This window comes from Lampetra planeri, chromosome 5, assembly GCF_965212315.1.
Source record: "Lampetra planeri chromosome 5, kcLamPlan1.2.h2, whole genome shotgun sequence".
Taxonomy (NCBI): domain Eukaryota; kingdom Metazoa; phylum Chordata; class Hyperoartia; order Petromyzontiformes; family Petromyzontidae; genus Lampetra; species Lampetra planeri.
In genome coordinates, this window is record NC_136111.1 from 20,849,206 (window position 1) to 20,875,898 (window position 26,693).

Below are 26,693 nucleotides of genomic sequence, written 5' to 3' on the forward strand. Positions count from 1 at the left end.
TGTGTTAATGAGATTTTATTGTTCTTAAAAAGTGTATCTTTCACAGCACAAAGGGAATAATACAGATGGCCAATTTTTTTTTTTAGATTTCATTACACAACTTTTTTACGAAGGCACAAAGGACACTAGCACGTCACCGCCATCTGTGCAGTCATTAATGTGCAATGCAAGGCTTTGACATACAAAAAAAACCACAAAGGCTTGATAAGCAGTAGTTTTGGTCCCTCAGTGGAGTTTTCCCCGACGGCCCACCCGTCTCGCACAGCCTGGTGATCATTTTCATCGCGGCATTTGTACAGCCAAAGCTAAAGGTGCTGCACTGAAATTGCTTGCGCGTGCCACCGCTGGTCCCCTCAACAGGAGGTTATATAGCAGTACTCTCTTGGAAGAGCTGGCAGTACTCACACTTTATTCTGCCACACGCGGCCTGCCGAGATGTTATCTCCCTCGCCTGGTATGCAAGAGATCGTGGGTTCGATCCTGACCCCAGACGCCTGTACATTTGGAGTTTGCGTGTTCTCCCCGTGGTCGCGGTGGATTTTTCTCCGGGTCCTCCGGTTTTTCCCTCCACATTTAAAACCATGCGGAATTTGCACGCGACAAGCCACTTCGTTGAGCTATAAATTGTGGCCAAGTCGCTTCTGAAAAATAGCTATATAGCTCAGTGGGCCTTACCTGGTAAATTAAAAACAAGTTGAACCGGTGATATATTCTTGATTGCGAGTCCAGCTTGCTAACCACGACCCTGCTGCGGCAGCATCCCCCTCCAAATACTTCACAGATGCACGCAAAACATCAGCGCGGTAACAAAAACGTCGTCAATGCGCTACGCGGTTGCGAATAAAGTTTCAAATATATATTTTTTCACATTTATAATAAAAAAACTTTCATTACGGAAACAAAATGATCAAGTTCAAAGTGTTAACATGATTTGAGTGGTGATTAAAAACAAAAACAACAACAACGTTGCTATGTAACAATGCGACTTGCTGGAAAGCCCACAGCTGCGTATCGACGCGATGTCTCCTCCGGGCCGCCAGCGGCGGTGCTTCAGGAAGAGGAGATGTGGCTCTCAGCGGAAAGGCTCGCCGTATCGTCACCTCTCGCTCTGTTCCAGACTGGTCAAAAAAAAACACGCGCACGCAATGTGGAGTTAACTTCCATGGCGTGTGCTTGGGTAAACATTGGTATATAAAAAAAAAAGCATAACCCGTTTGGCACAAATTGTAACTCAAGCCCCTCTGTAGGAAAATTAGGATGACTTTCATGAAAGGGCGTTCTTAAAGGTATAAATACGCCTTTGTAGATTTTAAACGATCAATGAATTGTTTTGTAATGACCAAAGTGCATTTTGTATACACATACACACCGTTAGATCTATGTAAATGATTATGTTTACAATACAATGGTAGGCATTTACAAAACATTACTATCCACAAACATTACTATCCACAAAACATTACTATCCACACACACACACAAGTGTGCCCAGTTTTAAAAAGTCTGTTTTCAAGACGTTGCTGTGTTTTAATTAAATGGTTTGTAGCCGTTTGTCAGAAACAAAAAGAAAAAACTTTAGAAGAAAAAAAAATGACAATGCTTATTTTAAAACCTTATCATGTCTGGGGTTATGATAAAAAAAAATCTAGCATATTTCAAATGAAAATGGTATTTTAAATGGAAGTCAATTACCATACGTCACTTTAATGACATGTAAACAGAACAATTTCACAACGGCTGCAACATGAAAAGTAGTTCAGCAAAAAATTGACAAATTGCAAATATGAATATTTTCACAGCATTCAGTGCCAAATGTGACAGCCAATCCGATGCCTGTAAGAGAGTGGCAGCATAAAACACAAGGACGTCATATGAATGGTGTGGGTCTTCACCCAAATAGCAGGACTTCACCAGTGTGTTTAAACACCGTGTACAGAATTTTCATTTTTTTGCGAGGCGGTACTACCATAGTACTGACTCCCAATTACGCTCGCTTGCACAAAAATGTCAAAGAAGATTAGCGCGGAGGGCTAGAATTGATTCTATTATTAATTCTACACGAGTACTGTACTTTGTCATACCTTCGAGGATACTTAGTTGGGATTATTTTTTCTCCCCCTCCGCACCCCCTTTTAAGTCTCTGCGACGAACCACTAAAACCGAATTCACCAGGATGTGACAGCCACAGCACGACTTAACGGCTACTCTGCAGGCAATTATTTAACAAGATCTCTGCAGTCGAATTTTCAAACTTTGCGATCCGGTGACAAATAAATTAGCATTCATTTGTGACTCATGAACACACAAGTACGAGGATAGGACATACGTTACTTGCCATCACGTGGTTGTGACATTTGTCTCTCAGGGCAATTAACTCACACGCATGAACAATTTTGCACAACACCACAAACTGAATCGACAAAGATTCCGAGTGCACATTTCGGGTTGCAGCGGTTGTCAAATGCATTCAGTCTCAATTTTGTTTTCATCTAATTCCAAAGTAATTGATCTTTTGTTTCGTTTTCATTGAACCAAAATCGGCAGTCACAACAGAAGGCACGTATGCATACAAGGCCAGCGTGTCTGGGGATTACGCCCTCTGGCTAGGCCTGCCTCCCTAAACAGGGGCTTGTGTTTAGGGCCACCAACCAGGTTTTTCCCAAAGTCATTTCTAGTCCAATGAGGAACGATGCCTATGCTCGCGTGACTGTCACATCTCCGGGGCATCGGAAAGATTTCTTCGTAGCGAGGACAAAGCCGTGACACCCTCCCGAGGCGAACTCACTTCTGTCGCGCAGGCCACGGCCAAAGTTGGCGTGCGCACGGCGCAGGTACCACAGCAGGGCACACTTGAGCAGGATGGACGCAGCGGAGCAGACCACGGTGGCGATGAGCAACGGAAAGGACACCTCCGACTTCCAAAGGAGCGTCAGCTGCCGCGGCGAGATCGCAGCGAGCGTTAGAGCAGGGCGGATTCGCAGGACAAGCCGGTGCGTGCCGCGCGCGCGCACGGAATTTAAAGATGACTCTGGGGACCACATATTAGGGCGATAATTGGGTAGTACGGCCCTTCGAAGGAAAACCGGCTGGTCAGCATTTAATAAGCAGGGCTTTGTCTTGCGACGGTGACTGGGTGACATGTTTATGTGCTCATCGGTCACAGCAACAAAGCCCCGTGTATAGCTGATGATCAAAATGACCACGGCCACGCTCCGTCGGGCAACCAGCATTGCACTGCATTTTGTTTGCTGAATTGCACAACGTTTAAGAGGCGATGTATGGGCTTGGCGTGAGGTGCGAGGCGATTGGCTCGACAGGGGCGTGAAGATGCTTGCGTTGGAATTCGGGGCCGGCTCTAAGCCTCGTACACACCCGCCACGTTGACCCGCCGTGGGGCTTTAAAACTCCTGTCGAAGTCCATCACGCTCGAGTGTGACAACGTTCGAGGGGGGGGGGGCAGTGAATTTGTGCAGCAAGTACCAGCACACCTTGTAAATCAGGTAGCCAACGTAGCATAACTCGGGCACATTCATTACGACGAAGGTCAACAAGAGCCAGGGGATTTCACGCAGGATCTGTGCACACAGACGGAACAAAAATAAAAAGCGGTATTAATAAAACGCAAGATTCTCCTCCGGCCATCAGTGGGCTTCACCTGATAAGATAAACATTGTTTAGTTGTTGTTTTTTTAATTCAAAGCTTTCGTCACTGCAGGGATTCATATTCTTGGTTCTTTCGGTAGAGTCACGTAGAAGGGAAATAACAAAACAATATAAATATAAAACAATAAAAAATTCTGACGACGTTTCGACTGCAACACAAGCAATCATCATCAGGTGTGATGATTGCGTGACTTTACCGAGAGAACCAAGAATATATTGTTTAGTTTCATACATATGATTTTTCATGATAGTTTTACCTTTCCTATACGTTGCACTCCTAACATGTTTTTGTATTGTTTTGCTTTTGTAACGTTGTGACCCGCCCCTTTGTGGACAACTGTGAAAAATAACTTCATAGCTCATCGGATTTCTCCAGTATAAATACATATTCTGATTCTGATCAATCCATCGAGGGTGCCACAGTCAATTGCTACAAATGATGTGGCCACGCATTTCATCCTGCGCGTCAGGGTTCTGTGTTTTTATAAAACAACGTTAAGAACGGCTGCCGTGCGCTTGTTTTTTTTAAGGAAGCACTCACAGACACAAAGCCGGCGATCACTTTGAGGAAGGCCCAGACAATGCCAAGAGAGAGGAGAATCTTTTCCACGAGGTCGATGGTGTAAATGCCCGAGCTCAGCACCAGCACGGAAAGCATCCACTATGCAAACACAACAACGACGACGACGACGACGAAGACAACAACACAAGCACGATGACATTAATTGAAAAATATTGCACATTTTTTTCATTCCTAAATTTTTTTGCGTGAAATGTACTCAAATTACACAAAAACGGTAATGCATGAAAAAAGAGTGAATAATCACATACATATTGCAATGTGAGTGACTATGCATACATTATAAATCTCTGTAAGTACTAAGAGCAAGAGGTTATTAACAATATAACAATCAAAAACATATATCATTCATATTGTGATACGTTGCTTTAGGTAGACATGCTATTCGAATTCAAATTAAAAGCACAAAGACAGTTGAACAAGACGTATGGAGAGTTGCGTGCTTAGAATTGCGCTGAGAGATGGGAAGAGGAACACATGGATTGCAGAAATATCTTAAGTTGGACAGCACATTGACTGTTAAGCAACAAGAGTGGGCTTTGGCAGAATGCATTGCTTCGCAAGACGAAGACATTTCGGGAGGCCCTCATCTAACGGTGGATAGATTGTGGCTGCGGGGGCGAGATATTAACTGCCTTGCCCGATAGACAGGAGGTCGTAGTTTCGATCCCGACCCTTACGCCTGCTGTATATTTGGAGTTTGCATGTCTCTCTCTCTCTCCCCCTTGGCTGTGTGGATTTTTCTCCAGGTCCTCCACTTTTTCCCTCCACATTTAGAATCAACGTGCATTTAGAGTTTGTGGCTGCTATACATTGCCACGTGATAAGCTTTAATTTGTGGCCAGGTCGCTTCTGAAAAAAAGCTATATAGCTCAGTGGGGGCCTTACCTGGTAAATAAAAAAAGTGTATAGTTTTAGTAGTTCAATGATGATGAACATACTTTAATTTTAACTTGCTGCACACCTCCGGGCATGCCCAATTCAGCTGCGTGAAAAAAGCGGGGGTGGTGCGTCGATTAAAACAAAAAAAAAAGACGCCGAGGCGTGCTCACCTGTAGCTGCAGGTCGAAGGTCAGGAGCGACGTGCACATGTTGAAGATGAAGTACTGCTTCTGCACCTCCTCCAGGAGACCGCTCACGCGGAAGGTCATGGAGCCCGAGCGGCACAGCACCACGATGGCCCACGTGATGAGGAACAGGCTCACTAACAGGACGCTGCAGAACCGAGCCTACGAGCGGCAAAGGAAGGTGACAAGACGAAGGCTCGTTGGGCGTGAGTCCGGGGACGCCACCGTCTGATCAACTCGTCTGCTGCGTACGGCTACCCGAACTTCATCAGTGTCTACCCAAGCTTAGGATATTCACCATCATCGTCAGCAGCAGCATCGTCAGCTACTGTCTACAATGGTACATGCCTGTCCATCCTATATGCCAATGACCTCACCTCTGATCATTGTTAATTCTTGCTTCAAACAAAGTAAAAACAAATATTTTTTATCACGTTTTATCAGGATTATGCAATTGGCATTATGTCTTGAGACTTAAGCATACATTCAAAACTTGCAGGCAAGTGCAACCTATTCGTGTTACAGAATGGCCCATCGTGCCAGCAAAGAGAAATGTCATAGAACGACCTCTTAAGATCCCATGAAGTGACCTGGCTCCCAAATTAGGAGGACAGCACTTTCCCCACCACCTCGGTCACATGCGAGTAAAGATTGTAGCGTGGCAGTCAAATCAATATTTTAATTCTCACAGAGATGGATTTTAGCCAAAGTCAGTGGAAAACTAAATGTTTAATGCGATGGGTTTTTTTTAGTTTTACGTGTGTGCAGCCAATGGTGGGTGACCAGGATGAACCCTTCCCACAGTTGAGAACCGTTTTAAATCAGAGGCAGCTTGCCTGGATTCATATCCCAGGGTCTCAGCCATGCCAGCACAGCGCACTACCCTCCGAGACACCCAGCCACCGCGTCATTACCTACTAAAGCCCTATCATCATTGTAGGGACATTCAGACCGATGGTGATGATGATGATGAATAACCATCCCCTTGCTGTAGTCAAAACGCCTCGCTTGTTGGGCAAAATATGCTGGTTTCTCCAACTTGTTAACAACGATCATTCATGTTCCCAGCTGACACGCATGCAATCGATGCCATAAGAGAACATGATACCATATAAGAGGATCATTGGGGGTGTGTATTAGCACGTGAGGTAACATTGTGTCTTCGTGTAAACTGCAATGATATTGCAAACTTAAGTTTGCAATATCATTGTTTTAGGTGATTGAGTCTCGGTGAGTAATCAGTGTTAAAGTTCAACTGATCAATACCGTGAGGGAATTGTTTTGCTGTGTGATTATTGTGGACGAAAGCTTAAGCGCGAGGTCAGTGTGAATTAAGGAACAGAGGTCTTTCGGTATTGATTAAAAAAAACACTTGACATTTACGGTTTCCTGCTTATAAACGTGTAAAACCTTGGCATAGCTTTAATGAAGCGTCACATCCACACATCACTGGATGTAGTCACTCCAAGTGTTATATATTGATGGGTTGATTCTTTGGAATTCTCACGCATCTTAAGATCTCGTCACGTCACCCGCTAACCACAAATGTGCCAAAAGCCTGGAAGCCTAAAGCAGGTTTGAGTCCGATTGACACTTGGAATGGGAGAGCGCCAGGGACGGGAGAGCGCCAGGGATGAAAGAGGTCCAGGACTTCAGAGGGACTGCGATGTGTGGCCAGCAGATGGAAGTGTTGAGTGTCGACCACTACCCAGAGGGTTGGGTTTACTCTGGGTTCTCCAGTTCCTCACACGTAAGAAGCCAAACAATCACGGATCCTGAAAAATAAAAGTCGTTCAACTCGGCTGTCGTGGTTAAATAATCGTCAATGCTATCGTTGCCATTAAACTTCAACTTCACCGCGCCATTGAACGCACTATCAGGAAGCCATTCCTCTGGGGCATCACGGCGAAGTTTGCGATGGAGCGGGCCAGCAGCATCGCGACCGAGAGCGAGAAGACGAACATCTCCTGAAGGTTCTCCTGCAGAATGCCACGGCACATGTAGTAGATGCTGAACACTGCGCCCGGCACAAAATCAGCACAGGGGTAAAAATTCAGTGAGCACAGAGCGAAGGCAATTCATTTTCAAAGAGTAGGATGGAGGGGTGGGGGGGTAACCAATAACGGTGTGATGATGGATCGATTCGTCGATTCACCTTCTTAAACTCATGATAAATGTGTCAAATCACATGTGTAGGATTCAATGTTTAGCATTGTGTCTGTATGTGTCACGTGACCCCCCACAGCTGCTAGTGACCGCTGCATTCACCTAATACTTAATAATAATGTGATTCTTGGATTGATGCCACCCTGAATCAATACAACCGAGTGAATTGTTGCATCTGTTCCATAACGCAGCACACACGTGGATGAAAATTATGAGCTGGCCACTTTATTTCATTCAGTCCTGTGACACATGGGCCAAAAATCAAGGACACTGTCAAAGCGAAACGAAATAAATTCATCGAATCGCCAGGGTTGTGGTGGGGAGTTTGAATCCTGACACCTCGACCCAAGGCCGACATCATCCGGTCTTGCCTGTGAACGTTGAAAGTGGTGGCAAGTGTGTATATATGTTGAACTTCTTTCACACCGTACGTAACCAATTGTCCGAATCGGAGATGCGGGGGAAGGACAACAACACTGCACACAAAAAGCACTTTTAAAGAAAAAAAGTTTCCAATCTCGACAATTTAACAAAAGAGCATAACTCCGGTGGCTTCCGAATAGTAGAAGAAAGAACGCGACGTCGGAAGGAAGAGCGTGACGACGTACCCATGCCGATGCACTGAACGATGCTGAAGGTCACTTCGCTCTTGTCCTTCTCGCCGTCGACGTGCATCACCATGCTGACGATGGTGAGGATGAGCATGCCGACGAGCGCGAGCAACGAGAGGCACAGGATTATCCTGGTGCTCAACTTCAACTCGGCCCAAGGCTTTATCTGCAGGACGGTGTCACATAACAGTCGACAACAACAAAACATACGCCACCATTCACATTTGTATTTGCAAGGAGAAAATTAGTTTCACAGCCCTTTTTGTCAATCCGCTCCTTGGATGGAGACCTCTCCTCCAGGCCACGTTGCTCGTGGGGGTTGTTCGACTTTACCACGATGGTCAGTGCACGTTGGTGAAGAGGCGGCGGTCGAACCCGTTCGGATATCGCACGCCACTCACGTTAGTTCATCTGGACATTTGTGAAAAAGAGCTTTATAGCTCATCTGATTCCTCCAGTATAAGTACAGATTCTGAACCTGATAGTTGTGGGCCAGGAATAAAAAACAGGTCACCGGGTTCATATTGCAGTGCGCTAACTGCTGCATCGCCGCTCCCTCCTTATATGTGACATCCAACCAAACGCACACAACACATTGCATATATATAACAATGTTGCGGTATAGTTAAACGGTGAACAATACGGAATATGTCCTCAACCACGCCATCACCATCTCTCACAGACCTGTACTCCAGCAAATCATCGAGCGCCTCCACCCACCGATTTCATCACTCCATCTTCACGGTGGATGTCCTTTCGGACGACGGAGAAACAATGCTGAAAGGCACTCTTGGGATTTAAAACTCAAGTGCCAATGTAACAAAAATCACACTGACAGGAACAAATAGAAACTGGGTTTTAAGATTGGGTGCCATTAACGACGGCCGAGATAATTTATTCCGTGGGAGTAAGGAAATGTAGCCCCAAGTCTCTAGAGTAAGACGGCTACTATTGCATTACATTATTGAACGATGCCGCTGATGCAAAGTCGTTTTGATGGTTTCGTTCACGCCAATGATTCATACCTAGGTACGTTTCCGAGATTGAGCCGGGGGGCCTTAGGTGGGCACCGCAACGTTTGTGGAACATTGTCATATGCTCACGACGAATTTGTATTTCCTTTTTACACGTTCTGCCGGGCACGCGACAAGCACCCCGTGAAATAACATTGTCCACGACAAATTAAACTTTCACGGAGGAATGAACTTCCCATGTGTTGGCATCAATTGCTGTGTTTGTAATTTCATAAGTGAAACCTAATGTAAGCTTCCAATTTAGTCACCAATTAGATTCAATGTCGCTCGATTTGATTTGAACGTCGCTTGATTTGTTGCTTAATTTGCAATCACGCTCGGGATGCGATTACATTTAAAATGCTAAATAAATAGAAAGTGTTGTTTGCTGTTAATTTGCCGACAGCATATTGAGGATCATTGCCTCTAAAAAAAAAGAATACCCATATGGTAGCAGCAGATATCAAAGAGATTGTATTTTTATTTTCATGACGAGCAATTTTCAAATGTAAGATATGGTGGTATGGCACCCAAATACAAAGTTCCATTCTTTCTCAGAAATTACAATTGAGTGTAAACACGTTTCATCTTCACATCAACACGACTTTGAAATGTGAAGCAGTTCAAATTATTTAAGGAATTTACAGCTGAAATATTGTTCTGTGTCTATATGCTGCCAGTCTAAAAATATACCCTCTTTCTTTTAAACGTAACTGATGCTCTTCACATGCATTCACACCCACACAAAGACAAAGATCCCCCGTATAGCCTTAACATACTGTAGGGGCAAGTGCTGTTAGCGAGCACCTATGAAGGCCGTAACGGTACACGAGGGGGTGGGTGGCCCGCACCACGCCCGACCGCCTTGGTCTCCCTAGTGGCGATGTTTACACACCACGCCAGGTACTCATTTGAGGCTGATTCGACCTAGGGGAGGCCCAAGACCGGTTCAGATAATCGTCACTGGTGTTGTCCGTGAGAGAGAATCGAACCCGGGTCGCTGGGTTCATAGCGCGCCGCGCTAACCGCTACACTACCGCACCCACACACAAGACACATACAGTCACACTTTACATGCTGCCACTGTTGAATAATGTAGACCCCCTCTAGGAAGTGCAATGATGCCTTATGAATGTAAGCTTATGAAAGTTTGACAAGTTAAGTTTGCAACTTTGACAAACTGTGTATGGAAGACAAGGCATGGGGTCCGACAGTATCTCAAAAAACCCATTGCCTTCTGTAATTACGTCTGAGCGTGCTGCACATTTAGCATCCTGATCCTACCACAAAAGCATAGCCATTAGTCCCGTTTAATTAAAATTGGAAACAACGCGAGTGAAATTAACACGCACGCACGCGCACACACACACCAGCCTCCTTCATATCAAATGACAGCAAAAAATGATATTTGCTAAAGTGTCAAAGAAATGGTTAATTCGGAGAGCCAGCTCATCCTCTTCCAAGCAACAAGTCCTTCCCCCTTGTGACATGTTTTTTTGTTTAATACTTGTCCGAGTTTGAATGTCATCCTTCCCCATTGCACATTGGTAAGAGACGAATCTTTCTCTCACATTGAGTAGAGAGCACTGTGTGTGTGTGTGCGCACCAGCGCACGGAACGCAGTGTGCACACAAGTATACATGCGTGGAGACTCCCTGATTAATACATAAATAAGCTTGTGAACTGTAAACAAGGCCAGGGGACAATGGGAAAGTTTTTTTGATGCACATACCTCGGGAGATGACTCATGATTACTATACAGTGCGAATTAGACATTCCTAGCTGAGTCACTCACAATTAGGCATTCCTACTTACTAAACTAAATTTTTTTTTATTTATCTGGTAAGGCCCACTGAGCTATATTGATATTTTCTTAAGAAGCAATCTGGCTACACAAGATCGCTCAACAAAGTGGCTTTTTCACGTGGAAATTTATACTAGACAAATAATCTAAACGCATATTTCTAAATGTGGAGGGTAAAACAAGAGGGCCAAGAGAAAAATCTACACGACCACGGGGAGAGAAACATGCAAACTCCAAATATACAGGCATCAGGGTTCGTGATCGAACCCACAACCTCCCATATACCAGGCGAGGTAGTTAACATCTTACCACCGTGAAGCTCACTTACGAAGGGATATACTGGAGAACTCCTCTAATCTCTGGCCCTACTACCCATTAATCATATTATCTGCGGTAGATGAAGAGCCTGCAAAAACTACGATTAACCACAGCCCTATTTCTTCATATTATCTGCGATATTACCCATAATCCATAGCAAAGAGGCTTCCTAACACTCACGATTTGTAAATAAAGACTGTGAATCTGATAGAGCCATCCGTGCCTCTGCTTAGTCTGCCACAAAGACAAAGATCCCCCATATAGTCTTAACAGACTGTTGGGGCAAGTGCTGTTCGCAAGTACCTATGAAGGCCGGAACGGCACACGAGTCTGCCACAAGACACACCCACAGATCCAGCTCACATGAGCACTTGAGGGGAGTGTGCCCATTGGGCTCCCAGCGAGCTGGAATGAGAGGAGGGGGACCCGCTCACTGTTACCATCTGCCAGCTTGCCCCCAGTACAAAGGCCTCTGCCAAACCCGCCAGGGGTCAAGAGGTGTGGAGGGCCCACACCTGACCCACGTGGTCCTCTACTGCTGATGTGTAACACGGGGGCCCTTTATGGTGAGCCGGCAATCCTCGTAGCAGCGCGCACATACCCAAGTAGTTTATGTCCTCGCTTAACGGCAGCGTTAGAATAATCATGGCACAAAGCCTCTCGCACACACACGATTTAAAGCCGTTTGGACAATGGTAAATAGGTACGCTTTGTTACTGCGCTTGTGCAGAAAGCACACGCTTTATAATGCTGTAAAAGGCCACTATAAAAAAAGTATCAAAGCTCGCGTAAGCCGAGAGTGATCCGTGTGCCACTCAGTTTAGGTGACGCACATTAACCAGGTGCATTCATCAACACCCATGATCTATCCAGTGCTGGACAAGGCTCTCCCCAAATAATTACCATCACTCATGGTCTGGCAACAATACATACAGCTCCTGCAGAGGGCATCCTCTCGGTGGCATTTCTCCTTTTGATGGCCAGTGTCTCAACCACTGGCCATCAGACAACTTGCTCTGGTTCCCGTTCTTGTGAGATATTGCACCATGGAGAAAAATCCACGCAACCATGGGGAGATAGACGACCTCCTTCATACCAGGCAAGGTAGTTAACATCTCGCCACTGTGTATATTGCCAAATCACAACGTTCATTGGGCATCCCAACCTGCTGATCCTGAGCCACCCAATGCTAACACACAATAATAATTTTCCTTGCTGTGCAGAATATAACAAAATGAACAAGCAGATGATATATACAGGGTGCTTAAAAAAAAGTTAACACTTATATGGGACTATTGTTTTTAATGGAAAAAGAACGGATAATACACTGTAACATGATAACAAATGTATGTTAATAGCTTCAAAAAGTCAGTCTTCACTTGTTCGCCATCATTGTTAACACATGCCTGGAATCTTCTTCAGGTGGTCCCCAGAGCCCGAAGGCTGCACATTTCTTGTGGTACTGTTGCAAATTCTCAGAAGTGCGAACATTTTTTTGTTGTAACCTTTTTATCGCTTTCATATAACATTGGTTCAAAACAAGAAAACTCTCGACCAGTTTCCACGACATACAACCACAGTATCCAGAGCTCCGGCTCAGGGCTGCTTTCGACTTCCCAGTCTGGGATGATGAGACTTCCTTCAAGGGTTAACGATTTTCCTCCAAGTCTAGGATCCTTGGACCTCCTAACCTTGGCCTTTTCGTGAGGCAGATACGGGAAGGTGATGGGTTTTTAATACAAAAAAACGCCACTGTCAGACTTTTCACCATACCCATAAGGCAAACCACACCACAGTATTCCCTCCTTAATTGCCAACTCCCAAGCACTGATGAAGTCCAGGATTAAGACCTTCCCTTTATCCCCCCCCCCCCCGCCTAGTCCTGACCGCCGCTCTCTCTGCAGACAATAAATACGCACACTGCTTCTGTATAGTGCCTTGAGATGCAGTCACATTTAGATGCTATATGAACACAAATTGTATTGTAATTGTATTGTAATGTTTGTGCGAGAAAATGAGAAAACAAAATACCATGGCAAATAGCAATTAAATTCGATTTGTCACCTCAGCATATTGAAAAGTCCATTATTTTCGATTTATGGCAAACTACATGGAAATTATATGCTAATATTACACTTGGGCTAATGGAGCAAACAATACTGTACAAACTAGACAGAAAAATTGGGAAACAATGCAATCTAGATGCTACGAATGAGACAAGAATCAACTCGTCAAACATCTGGGGGCAAAAAAGAATGGTAGCAAATAACTATACTGGGCCCTGATGGAACCCTCGACTAAGCTATTCAAGCTATTCAGTGGCCTAAAATAAAATGTTTCACTATGGATGACCGCTGCAAAGTATGATCTGTGTTTTGATTTAGTGTGCTGATCTTAAAGGTGCATTGAAAAACGTTTGATACTCCGACTGATGCTCCTGCTGTTGTGGAGTGACTCATGCAGCCAGCTATGGCTGCAGAGTTTGGTGGTACATGTTGTTTATGCCGTTAATTGTAAAAGTCGGTCACAGTTCCTATGTTACATTGCTTTTATGGCTTTATTTTGGTGATTTCCAAAAGTTGTTTTGGTTTGGCCATGTTTGTTTGTTGTAGTACGGAGTTAGACTGATGGCCTTAATCTAAGTTGTCTTGTGGTTGTTGTTGTTAGACTTGCATCCCACTGGGATTTTTGCACACAGCGTTAGTGTACGGTACTTTTTCTGCAATATTTAGCTGTCTTTTCTTGGATTTTCTGTTTGCACATAGTCACTTTAAGATGTTTTCTTGTTCATGTTTTTGTTTTTTGTTTGTTGCGGTTGGACCCGATTCAAGAGGCAAATGGCTCACATGGCTATACCAAATAAATGAAACTGAAATGAAAAACTGAAAGCTAAAAAATCAAAGGTCGTGGTGAATATTGTGAGACGGAAGATGACGCAATTGTAATTTCAGATCTCTGCACTCCTAAATTAACTTGAAAGTTAACGCACAAAATAAATAATAATTAGTGGTCTCACCGGGCCGATGGGGGTTGCTTGCAGATCTCCGTGCCGTGGCCTGAGGTCCACAGGTCCTCCCATGTAATCGACGTCATTGTCCTGACGATGCATTTGGAATCTGATGAAGAATATACATGCGAGAATATAAACTGCGGTGTGCACGTAATTTTTAACAAGAGAGGACAGGAAAAAGGCTTATTCAAATGCTATTTAAACAAAAAAAATGTACCCATACACCAAAAAGAACTGGCGCTTCCCCATTTCCCATTACGAATAAAGCATAACGACTAATCAGACTCTCGCTCCAGGTATTCATGAGCTCGCCATAGCAGGTAAATTACCTAAATGTATCCCTGGAAGTTAAAGGAACGTGTCAGCATTACGGGTTTGAACAATTGAACCCCCCCCCCCCCCCGGGGGCAATTTGATGTGATGTTGTGATTAAGTGTCATGACTCAAGATTTTTTAATCCTAAACATTGTCGTGAACGCCCCGGCGCCTCTGTAGGGGCGACGTGACGTTGACATCATTAGGTACAGCCTATACAAAGCGAAAAACATCGATTCTTACGCACGCAGTTTGATGCATGTGAACTTAAGAACTGTACTCTGTTTTTTTCGGTAAGGGTCACGTAGGTAAAAAATAAAATAACACAACGAAATTAGTACACGTACACTTTGATTAAACAAGGAAGCCATTTTAACCGATATTATATTGATCTGAGCAGAACTTTCATTGTCGTTGTCAATGTGCTCCCCACCCCCTACCTACAGTCCCCACCCACCACTACCAACAACAACCGTCCGTGCGCCACTAAGTGGCGGTGACGTCCCCAAGGTGCTTGTACCATGCGAGGTGCACTTTGAGGCCACGTAAAGTGTCAAAGGCCTGCTAGCAGGAGGTCAAAGAACAGACCAAGGTGCAATGGTTTGACTGACATGACTGGCGGATGCATCAAACTGTGCTCACCACTGTGCCAACTTGCTGTGTTTTAGCCGCCCGGTGCACCGCTCGTTGTTGTGAGTGTCACTCCTCTGCCCTCCGTTCTTGTTGGAGTGCAACTGCCTTCAATTTCCCAGCAGCGTCCTCCACGAACCTCCTCCACACAGAGGCCGATTTTTACACTGCTGGTACCAGTCATCGGCAAGTCCAATCAACTCAACATACTTCTGTACCACATTAGTCCATCACTTCCCTAACCCATGCCACGCCCATTTAGCGCCATATATCCAGCCGAACAAAAAAAGCTGCTATCTCCTACTGTTGCATGAGCACACTCGCCCAACTTACACAATCCGCACCACTAGCCCACGCATGTCAAACCTCAACGGTTATCCTGGAGACTCACGGATATTCACAATGTTGAGTGGATCACGGTCGTGCAATGGACTCTCACGTTTTTTGCTAGAAACCTGAAAACAAATGCCCTACAATTACAACATGCGACTCAAAAAATGACAGCGACTTAATGAAAAACAATTCCGCATACGGAGGAACGCTTCAACCATACAATTGCCTGTTTATTTAAGGTCATGAAAGCACAGAATCCAAACGAAATGCTGCGCATGTATGGCCACATATCAAACTAGTTAGATTTTATTTATATCAGCTACACAAAGCCAACTTGAAGACGTGCTGTTGCATTGCAAGTCCAATTCTGTCTCATGTCGAATGGCAAGATAACAATCTTGACGGCCTATGGAACATCAACTCTGGATCTTTGCAACTAAAATGTTATTATCAGCCATTATCAATTCACTGCTGAATGAACGACTCCCCAAGCCATTGCCATCCCACACAATTCGCGTGAATTTTCATCCGCGTTCTCCGGCTTTCCCTCCACATTTAGAAACATGCGTTTAAGAGTATTTGGCTGCTATAAATTGCTACGTGATAGGACACTTTGTTGAGCCATCATTTGTGGCCAGCTCGCTTCTAAAAAAAGAGCGATATAGCTCAGTGGGGCATTAGCTGTAAAAATTTTTAAAATGCTGTGATGCAACAATTCACCTCGCACCTGCACATGAGCAAATTCTATTTGTCCAATTCCATCTCTAATGTGGAAATACACTGGCGCCCTTGGGTGTCAACTATATTGTTTTTCTGGACAAGGCGACCAGCCATCATCCCTTTTAGCAACGTGTCCTACTCAAGCCCACATTATTTTCTTAACAGTTACAATGAAGTCTTTAACGTCCGTGTGTTCCCCAATACATGTTTTTATTGCCGCCTCTTAATGGCATTCCAAGTGTGGAACGCTCCATGCTTCTTTGCGCACTTTGGTCCATCCATTGCAAATATTCCACAAAGCCTGGATAAAAACCATAAAAAAGATCCCAACAGAAGTGAATACCATTTTTGTTCGCATTGTGAAATACAATACCTTATTTTCACAAGACAGAATGTACAGAGTATCCAAGAGTACACATTTACGTTACAGAGTATGCAAAGAATAACACTGTAATCCAACCCAACATTCAGCCTTTACTTAAATGTCCAAGTACTGCTGTAACCAAACAAGTCAAAATGTCTTCTCAGTAACATTTGTATAATCTCCTCAACAATTTAAGAAACTTTCAGTTCCATTTTTGTGAATTCACTTCTCACTTTCAATGGACATTTGACGAAAACAAACCCCATGATGAAAATGACATTGCAAAGAAAGGCACACCTTCCAAAACAACTTTCCAACTGTTTTATTACTGTGTTGACAGTACAATATTACTGGTAGGAACCACCTGGTTCCACCAGCCCACAAGGGATTATTGTGTCCGTCCGTCCGTTGTGCATCCAAAAATGGGAGGGGTCGGGCTGGGTGGAGGGGAGGGTGGGGAGGGGCTGGGAGGGTGGGGCTGGGTGGGGAGGGTGGGGCAGGGTGGGGGGTGGGAGGGTTGGGGCTGGGTTGCGAGGGGCTGGTCACCCCGTGGTGCCCTTATAAAACTCAACGTTTAACCTACTCACGCCGGCTTGTGCCCGCCCTCAGTCGGCAATATTTTCGGAATACACCACACCACCGTTGACCCCGGCCATTGACCGAGCAACCCAACGTTCCTACCAGCTCCCTCCGCAGGAATGTGTTCACCAATTCATTCCTCCACCCATGTTCGAGGGCTCAGTCCTGTTTGAGAGTGCCACGGTGGCGAGATGTTAACGATCTCGTCTGGCATACAGGACGTCGTCGTTTCGATTTCAACCCCGACACCTTGTAAATTTGTAGTTGGCGTGTTTTCTCTGTGGTCCTGTGGATTTTTATCCGAATCCTCCTGTGTTTCCCTCCACATTTAGAAACATGATTTTAAGAGTATTTTGATGCTATACATTTCCACGTGATAAGCCACTTCGTTGAGCTATCATTTGTGATAGTCAGGTAGCTTCTGAAAAAAAGCTATATAGCTCAGTGGGCCTGACCTGCCAACATAAAACATTATAAGAAGGTTAGTCAAATAACAATCATGGTCAGCTCTCTTTGTTTCTGGCCAGCATCATCAAAACTAAATAAGAAAACAAAGTAGGATGATGTCCACACACACGCTATGGGATTGTACAAACTTAACGGTCTGGTTACGCAATTTCCCTTCTTGTCTCACGTCCGCTTTTCACGCATTCGCTCACACTCGCTCACACTCGCTCACATACATGTCGTGCACTTTAGCTCTTTTTTCACATCAAGTTAGTCCTAATTTTGCGCTTGCAGATGTTTACCAAAGTAGTTTTGGCGGCAAGCTATCCTTCCAGTTAAAACACCCCCACCGCACACTTACCAGCGTGGAATAGCGAATACGCACATTTAACCATTACATCTCCAGACTGTGTTGCTTTATCTCCCAAATGAGTTTTTTGACAGCTTCCGTATCAAATACTGACAGGCAGCACTTGATGAACAGCTCATTGTCCAAATTATAGCAAATTATGGCAATTACACGGGGTTATAAAGAACTGCATGGGAGATATTCTGGACATATTAAGTACATTCTTGCAATTAAAATGTGCATACGAGCATTGAAACAATTCTGTTTTCGCACTGAAATGCTCATGCTTGCAAGAAACCAGCTGTTGAAAAAAATACGCATCACAATGACACTTCACTGTACTTCCTGCCACAACACATTCGCGTGAACACCGTGGCAATGGACACAATCGGCCTGAAGACCATTTGTTACGCGGTAACGTACTGCGTTCCATCCTCGAAGCAAAATTGTGCATTGAATGCGTGTTTAAATATCTGTGGCAGTGCTTACAAAGGCAGTGCAGTACTTGGACAGTGTCAACTCAGCGTGAAGACCTAGTCTTTGGTTCCTAAGGTAAAGTCACGTAGGTATAAAATAAAATGAATCATGACATTTCGGGCGCAACACAAGCGTCCATCATCAGGTGGGAAAGCATGGTCTGCTTTTAAAAGTCTGCCTCAGCAGCAAAACCAAAGAGTATGGATTCCTGCAGTCACGAAAGCTTCAAATAAAGAGTGAATACCTCGATTTTGTTTACAACTATGTAAGAATCACTCGGGGTAGTGTGTTCGTGCAGTGGGTACCACACACTTCGCTATGATCCCAGTAAACATAAACCATCATGCGAACTCCAGTCATCCTCGCAGCAGCAGTGGCTTTTGGCTGGCCATCGAACAAACACGGGTCACTGCATCACGTGCTTTCGGATGCGCTTCAGTGGCCGTCTGGAACGCTCTTCCTTCCGATATTATGAAGCCACTGGAGCTATGCACTTTTAATCAAATTTGAAAACGAATTTCTGATTGTTGTTGTGTTTAGTTTGTTGTCCTTCCCCCGCACCTCTGAAAGGAGTTCAGTATACGGTACGTAAAGTGACCCGAGTTCAATTCTTGGCCATGGCTAACAATATTAGCAACCAATTAAGAGGCATTCATCGAGCAGTGGATTTCAAATTATTATTTACCACTCTTATATTACCAAATTCCTCACATGTAAACATAACTATTCAGACCACAGCAGTTGTTGATTAACTTGAGTGATTTAAAAGGCTACATAATCCTATGGTTTCTTATATTCTCATCCATATTGTCCCAAATGAAAATGCTCAAGGTAGCATGAATGGGCTTATTTGAATGTGCAATGTGATTGGAGGTCAATAATGAGGGCTGTGGAGCACTTTCCCTGATTTCTGTATAGTTTTTTCTGTCCTTTTTAATATTTTCCCCAAATTTTATCACGAATGTGTGACGGGCATCATGGATGCACGTATGTATGTTGAACTTCTTTCGCGCCGTACGTAGTAGCCAACCGTGCTAGGCGCAGGTGTATGTGTGTGTGGGGGGGGGAGGAAAACAACAAAAAGTGTCTATTAGGATTTTTCACCCAGCAGTACAACTCTATATATTACAAAACGGCCCACAGAAGTGGACACTACAAAGCTACCTCGGAGATCCCTTCAAGTGACCTCAGGTCCACACAGTATGGAGCAGGACTTTAAGTTACATTTTTAAAGTCCAAATGCAGTGAACAGATAGCCTACAAACTGCATTTATTATGATTTATTAGACAAAAATTACTGTTTACGGGGCTTTTGACAATTTAACAGCCATGCATGCATATCCTACTTCAGTCCATAATCCAACACAAATATATCCTCGCAAAACTTGTTATTTTTTGACACGAGTCAATGAAGCATAGTAATCACGCTGGAGGCAACAGCAACAACTGTAGTAAATTCACCCAGCTAAAATCATTAAAGTTATTTTATGGAGCAGTCATTCCCTGCCAAATCAATCATAAATATGGCGAAAATTTACATGACATTCATCGATTTTGTTGACAAAGTTCTTTTAATGTGGCGTCGTGTACAAGAGGCAAAGCTACCACCTAACTTTATGTCAATCCCACCTAACGTTCCCCATATGTAGGAAATTATAGATTGACCCAATCGTGACCAATTGGCCATCTTTCAGGTACTGTTGTGTAAATCTGCTCAGAGTTGTCACTGTAAAGCTTTTGGCTAGCAGTGAAAAGTGGGAACGAAAGAGTCAGTTGTCGCATCTGTGTAATGAGCCTGAATCGCCCCATTCTGTATGTAAGCTGTGTTAACAAACTCATACAGTCAACTCCCAAAGCATTTGCACACCGCCAAACTTGCAGGGAATATTCCCAAATACATGTGCTACAAAGTGACATTTTGAAGAAAAACCCAAGGTTGCATTATTTTAGATGTGTCAAGAACAAAAATAACTTAAAGTTTTTTTAGTCTCCATTTTAAAGAGGGAAAACATAGATATCTTGAAAAGCGTTATAATGGACCCAGACTTACCTTTCGATGTCAACTACTATGACGGAAGTTACAAATTAAGTAACCGCAAAGGTGCCATGTGGTTGTGGTAAGGTTAAAATCTTATGCCACGTATATATACTTCAACAGAAGGTCTGATTGGCCTTGAGGTTTTGGTGGGAGGTACGCCTTCTTTGCCAAATACGAAGTTGTCCACCTAAGTTCACGGAAATCCGTTTTTTGCCAGTATCTTCTTGATTCATTTGGTATGGAACAACCCGCATACTTTAAAGGACAGTGCTCCATTTGCATTATGTGGGCAAAACATTAATAGATTAATCCCAAATACGAGATCATCATAATTATTGCGGCTCATGACTTCCACCCAGCAGTAATCTGTCACAGTTGTACTTACTGCAGGACTGTTCCAGAATAAGTATGATAAAACATTACAAACATTGTAAAGGCTTGGTAAAAAGGGTACACGGTATTAATGCTAAACTGTCAGTTCTTACAAGTGCCCCCATGTTATTGGAAATTCCCATGCAAAAAAATGTCAACCTTAAAGGAGAAGTGAAAATCAGCACATTACTCAAAGCAAATGCATCCGTGCATGCAAAACATAATACACAGCAAAGGCTTGCCACACATACACACATACCACACTGTATGATAAAAGTAAATCCTTTACACGGATGTTTGCCACAAATCTGGCTAAAAGGTATAACGGTGTTGTATTTACTAAAGCCCCTGAGTTGACATGAGCAAAGCAGAATACACCAACTGCACTTACGGTACACTGTTGGTGTAGTAATCGACCGGATGAGGATGTCTTGATGAATAAAAAAAACTCTGATACATAAAAGAAAAAGTGTGTATTTTACCAACGATTAGCACGGTTGGCTACGTACGGTGTGAAATAAGTTCCACATGCATACACACATGCAAAGTAGTTAGACTCATACAAGAAATATGTCCAACAGCCTAGCTAACCCTAAAGTAAACTTACGCCTACTTAGCCAGCCACATGCTTGCTATTCACAACGTACAAACTCCCTCTCTCCGAGCCCGAGCCTTACATTCTCTCTCTCTCCCCAGGTCGTCTTCCTCCCCTCTCCACAACGCTCTTCCTGTTGACATAGTACTGAAGTTGTTAATCATTAAAGCTCAGACAGATGAACTTTCTAACTGTTTAACCGTTCGCATCTCGTTAGAGTTAACCCATCACCCTTCACGCGCACCTCGTTAAACATCAAGTGCCTTCCTTCACGTGCATCCTCCAGGTATATGCACACGAGTTGACCACCATTAGAAACCCCTGCCATTCCTGACAGCCTCATTGGCCGCATTGCATTTGAACTTCGTTCACCCCCGTTTAGCATTTGATTTAACACAATAGGTGAACATCTTCTTGGTTCTTTCGGTAAAGTCACGTAGAAGGGAAATAACAAAATAATAAAAATAAAACATAATAAAATAATTCTCACGACGTTTCGGCCACAACGCAAGCAGCCGTCCTCAGGTGGAGAACATGTCTGTCGGAAAGACAGCGTCAGACCTGTTCTTCACCTGAGGACGGCTGCTTGCGTTGTGGCCGAAACGTCGTGATAATTATTTTATGCTTTATTTTTTTTATTTTATTATTTCCTTTCTACGTGACTTTACCGAAAGAACCAAGAAGATGAATCCCTGCAGTCATGAACAATTCCTCGACTCGGTGTGAAGTCTTTGGTCCATGTGACATCGGCACACCAAGCGACAAGCTATTAATACTGTAACTAGACTTTTGCCCGTCCAAGGACCGGGTGTATTGCAGTAAATCTGAAACTTGCAAGCGTAAAGCAGACCGCGACGTGATATTCATTGCATCCATTCGTGTGCAATTTGTAAGGCCGCGGTGACACGGACTTATTTCATTTTAAGGTGATAATCCCTTGTTCATCGTGACGTCCTTTTTACTTCGATGTCTCAACAGCGTTACGGAGATCGCGTGACGTCAGGGTTCTGCCTTTGTAGTGAGGGTTGTAAGTTGACGCCGAGTAGGGGGGAGGAGGCGCCTCGCCCCCCCCCCATGTGGAGTGACGTCACCCGCTAATTATTATGACGTCACCTTATAATAATTATTAATGAGAGGGGCTGTTCGATGTGGAGTGACGTCAACTGCTCATGATTATTAATGAGGGGGGGTTCTCCATGCGGAGAAACGTCACCCGCTCATGATTATTAATGAGGGGCGGGTCCATGTGTAGGACGTAACCTGTTCATGATTATTAATGAGGGGGGCTGGTCGACGTGGAGTGACGTCACGCGCGTTACACACTGACATTCTTGGGGAAATATAGTGGTAAATAATAACTCCTGAGTCTACGAATTTTGTATCTATTGCGGTCATTCAAATGCTAATTGTAGAGATTTTGATTTGAAGCTTTCGTGACTGCAGCAATCCATACTCGTTGGGTCTTTCGGTAAAGTCACGTAGGTAGAAAAATAATAGATCACGACGTTTCGATCGCAACACAAGCAATCGTCATCAGGTGGGACAACCACAGCAAGCAGTTTTTTCTTGCTGTGGTTGTCCCACCTGATGACGATTGCTTGTGTTGCCATCGAAACGTCGTGATCTATTATTTTTCTACCTACGTGACTTTACCGAAAGAACCAAAGAGAATGTACAGATTGTTTTGCTTCCATACTCCTCTGTAGCCCTTGACAACTAATACATTCACGCACTTAAGTGTGCATGCATACACACCTACATTTCACTATAAGCATGCTCTGCAAATCGTAACACTCAATTCTGATGATGGGTTCTGTCCCGCTAACATGGCAAAGAATACTACCCAAGTTTACCACCGGCATATAGTCCTGCATCAAGAGGGGTGGTCTTGAAAAACAAAACTTGAAATGCAAAGCGAAGTTGTCCTGGATTCTTAATAACCCACCAAAATACCCTCATAAAGTCGGGGTTTACCTCTATAGCTCCCTATTGTGACGAAGCCCAATTCCGTCTGCAATGGGTGTGACAAGGCAATTGCAGGGAGCCTTGGTGGCCCACCATCTCTTCCCATGCACCCACTCTGATTTCATGACAGCAGCACCTTGGCCATCAATCAGTCCATCAATCCAGCAAGCAGCATGCCACCACAATTGGCTGCAACAAAAATCCACTCATGTCATAACCCACTCAATAACAGCTATTCTCAAATAGAAGCCCACGTTTTTTTTCTGGACAATGAGATTTTGTGAGTTATCGTCGGCTTTTATTTTCCCCAAGTCAACAAAACTCGACGGATTCCTGTTTTGTAGAACAGTATCCATGAACGACTCGGATATGTTACGAGTTTCACTGGATATCTGTGAAAAAGATCTTCACAGCTTAACGGATTTTCCCAGTCTAAATACACATTCCGATTCTGAATGCATCGAATGGCACTAGGCTTTCTGCATGGAGCAATGGCTTCACAGGGCAGTACTTCTGTTAATACAAGGCAATTCATGAGAAAATAATTCGTATTCAAATACTTTCTGTGTGTGAACTGCTGTATCGTGGTGGCCAAACATCCCAATGCAAGACCCTCCAGAGAATCAGTCTTGTGACTCAATTCCAGCAGTCGTTTAAAACAACAATCGTATCCTGTAGAGTAGGAGGACATTCAGTAGAGCGTGATACCATAACTATTATATAGTACTACTAAGCACTGTTCTTTGCCGAGTGGCCAGTCCATTATCCACTGCTGGATGAAGGCCCTCCCCACGCCGTGTCGGCCACGAGGCTTGTTTGTTTGACCATACTTCACCACGCTGGGCTCTGCCGTGTTGGTATACACTGTACACTAAATAGTACAGTAACTTAACACTGTACGCTCTACTGTACAGCAACTTAACACTGCACACTCAACAGTACAGTAACTTAACACTATTCTTAGGTTTTTTCGGTAAAGTCACGTAGGTAAAAAATTAAAATTAATGAAAGTAAAATAAAAATCACGTTTCGGAGGCAACACAAGCTTCCGTCTTCAGGTGGAACCGTCACAGCCCGACAGCTGTATCAAGTAAATGAGGGATTACAGGAGATACCACTGGCAGAGGCTCGGTCTCATTTGCAGCATTTGTTATGTAGGCTAGGCGTTAGTCACACACCGCACCTCTCCATAACAAAGGCTCAGTCATTTGTTATGCAGTCTATTCTTAGTCTTAAGCCTCACCTTACCATATTAATAAAAAGTGTGCCGTTCCTGGCCCTGCCCCCCTCAACCATTATATATACGGAGTGGTATCTCCTGTAATCCCTCATTTACTTGATACAGCTGTCGGGCTGTGACGGTTCCACCTGAAGACGGAAGCTTGTGTTGCCTCCGAAACGTCGTGATTTTTATTTTTATTTTACTTTTATTAATTTTAATTTTTTACCTACGTGACTTTACCGAAAAAACCTAAGAATATGAATCCTTGCAGTCACGAAAGCTTCAAATCTAGAATTAACTTAACACTGTACACTGTACTGTACGGTAACTTAACACTGTACACTCTACAGCAGCACGACTGTAGCGCGCATGGTGAAGTCACACACCACACAAACAACACATACAGAACACACAACACACACACACAACACACACACAACATACGACAACAACAACACACACAACACGCACACCACACAACTCACACACACAACACACACCACAATACACACACCACACACAACACACACCACACAACAATACACACAACACACACCACACACACAACACACGCACACACACCACAACACACACAACACAACACACGCACACACACACAACAACACAACACAAACGTTCGCAAAGCGGCCGTTCCATCCAGCAGTGGAGCGGCAGCCGGAGATCTCCCCCCAAATCGCGATATCTGCCGCATAAGTAACAACAACCTCCGTCGTGACTACTGCCCCCCTGCTCCATCATGCATGTGCATGTGTGTGCGCCTGCCGTGTCAGCTTGGCATGACCGTAGCATGTTCCACGGGGGATCCCGTTATAAACGTCGCTCGAGGCGGCTACGGCTCAGGGCTCCGTGAAGAAGCAGCAGCAAGTTTAAAGTTCATTTATTAGGTAATAGCCCTGTGAGCCATTCGGCTCTTGAATCGGGTGCAACCGCAACAAACAAAAAAACAAAAACATGAACAAGAAAACATCTTAAAGTGAATATGTGACTAAGTGCAAACAGAAAATCCAAGAAAAGACAGCGAAATATTGCAGAAAAAAGCACCGTACACCAACGCTGTGTGCACAAATCCCAGTGGGATGCAAGTCAAACAACAACAACAACCACAATACAACTTGGATTATAGCATCGGTTCAAGAGATCGAACCCTGGGGGGGTGTTCGTTTCGGGGCTGAATGTCGCCAAACCACCACCACCACCCAACCAAAACTAACCCGCCTCACCTCACACGACCCCACACAAACCAACGTGGGATGGTAGTGGTGGTAGTGGTAGTAGTGGTGGTGGTTGTAGTGGTGGTGGTAGTGGTGGTGAGAAGCGAGGCCCTTGTTAGACCGGCGGTGATTCGGTGCTTAGGTTTGAGTGGAATCCCGGCAGGAGACGCTTGGTGGTGGATGCTGCTGCTGCTGATTTCATTTCGTTTGTTGTTGTTACCTGCGAGTCCTAGGGCAGACCGACAGCTTCGCCGGTTCGTCCACTCCGCCACTCTGCTCGGCGTACGAACATCGTCGCGTTAAATCAACGTGGTGGTGATGATGTGGGGGTGGTGATGTGGGGGTTTGCATCAATTCAGTTTCCGTCTTGTTCCGCACTCTGCTCGCCTGGTGGCGCTGAAGATGAAAACGACACCAAAGTTCGGCGTCGTTGTCGCTTCGTTCGGGGGTCGCTGTGCAGCGTAGAGGAGTCGCTGACGACTGACGGCTCGGCGACGTTTCGTGTTGTTTCGATCGAGGCGAGAGACCGGGGGGGAGTTCGTTTCGATATTTTCCGGTGCTCGGTCCTGGACAGCTCCGACCGAAATTAACTCCCCCCCCCCCCTACCCTACATCCCTTCCTTCCAGAAAAAATTCAACACGTAACCGATGCATAGATTTAACACGTCGGCTTTCGTGATCGATGAACACATTCCTCCTGCGGAGGGAGCTGGTAGGAACGTTGGGTTGCTCGGTCAATGGCCAGGGTCAACGGCGGCGTGGTGTATTCCGCAAATATTCCCGACTGTGAGGGCGGGCACAAGCCGGCGTGAGTAGGTTAAAC

The 26,693-nt window shown here is 44.5% G+C and overlaps 1 protein-coding gene across 7 annotated transcripts; it reads right to left on the reverse strand.

The window, feature by feature from the left end:
• Positions 1-26,236, reverse strand: LOC144719121 (uncharacterized). Of its 7 annotated transcripts, none has more exons than XM_078594970.1 (10): positions 26,091-26,236; positions 21,534-21,584; positions 14,239-14,338; positions 8,085-8,253; positions 7,185-7,327; positions 5,296-5,472; positions 4,205-4,324; positions 3,489-3,575; positions 2,786-2,933; positions 1-1,118 (listed from the first exon to the last, which is right to left on the reverse strand). In XM_078594970.1, exons 1-10 carry the CDS (start codon positions 26,219-26,221, stop codon positions 1,051-1,053), a joined length of 1,194 nt encoding a protein of 397 aa, XP_078451096.1. In that variant the 5' UTR covers positions 26,222-26,236; the 3' UTR covers positions 1-1,050. The 7 variants fall into 7 exon arrangements, with proteins under 7 accessions (XP_078451096.1, XP_078451100.1, XP_078451097.1 ...); XM_078594974.1 differs by lacking the exon at positions 21,534-21,584 and adding an exon at positions 15,190-15,347 and having other exon boundaries at positions 26,091-26,188; XM_078594971.1 differs by lacking the exon at positions 21,534-21,584.
• Between the last annotated feature and the right edge of the window lie 457 nt (positions 26,237-26,693).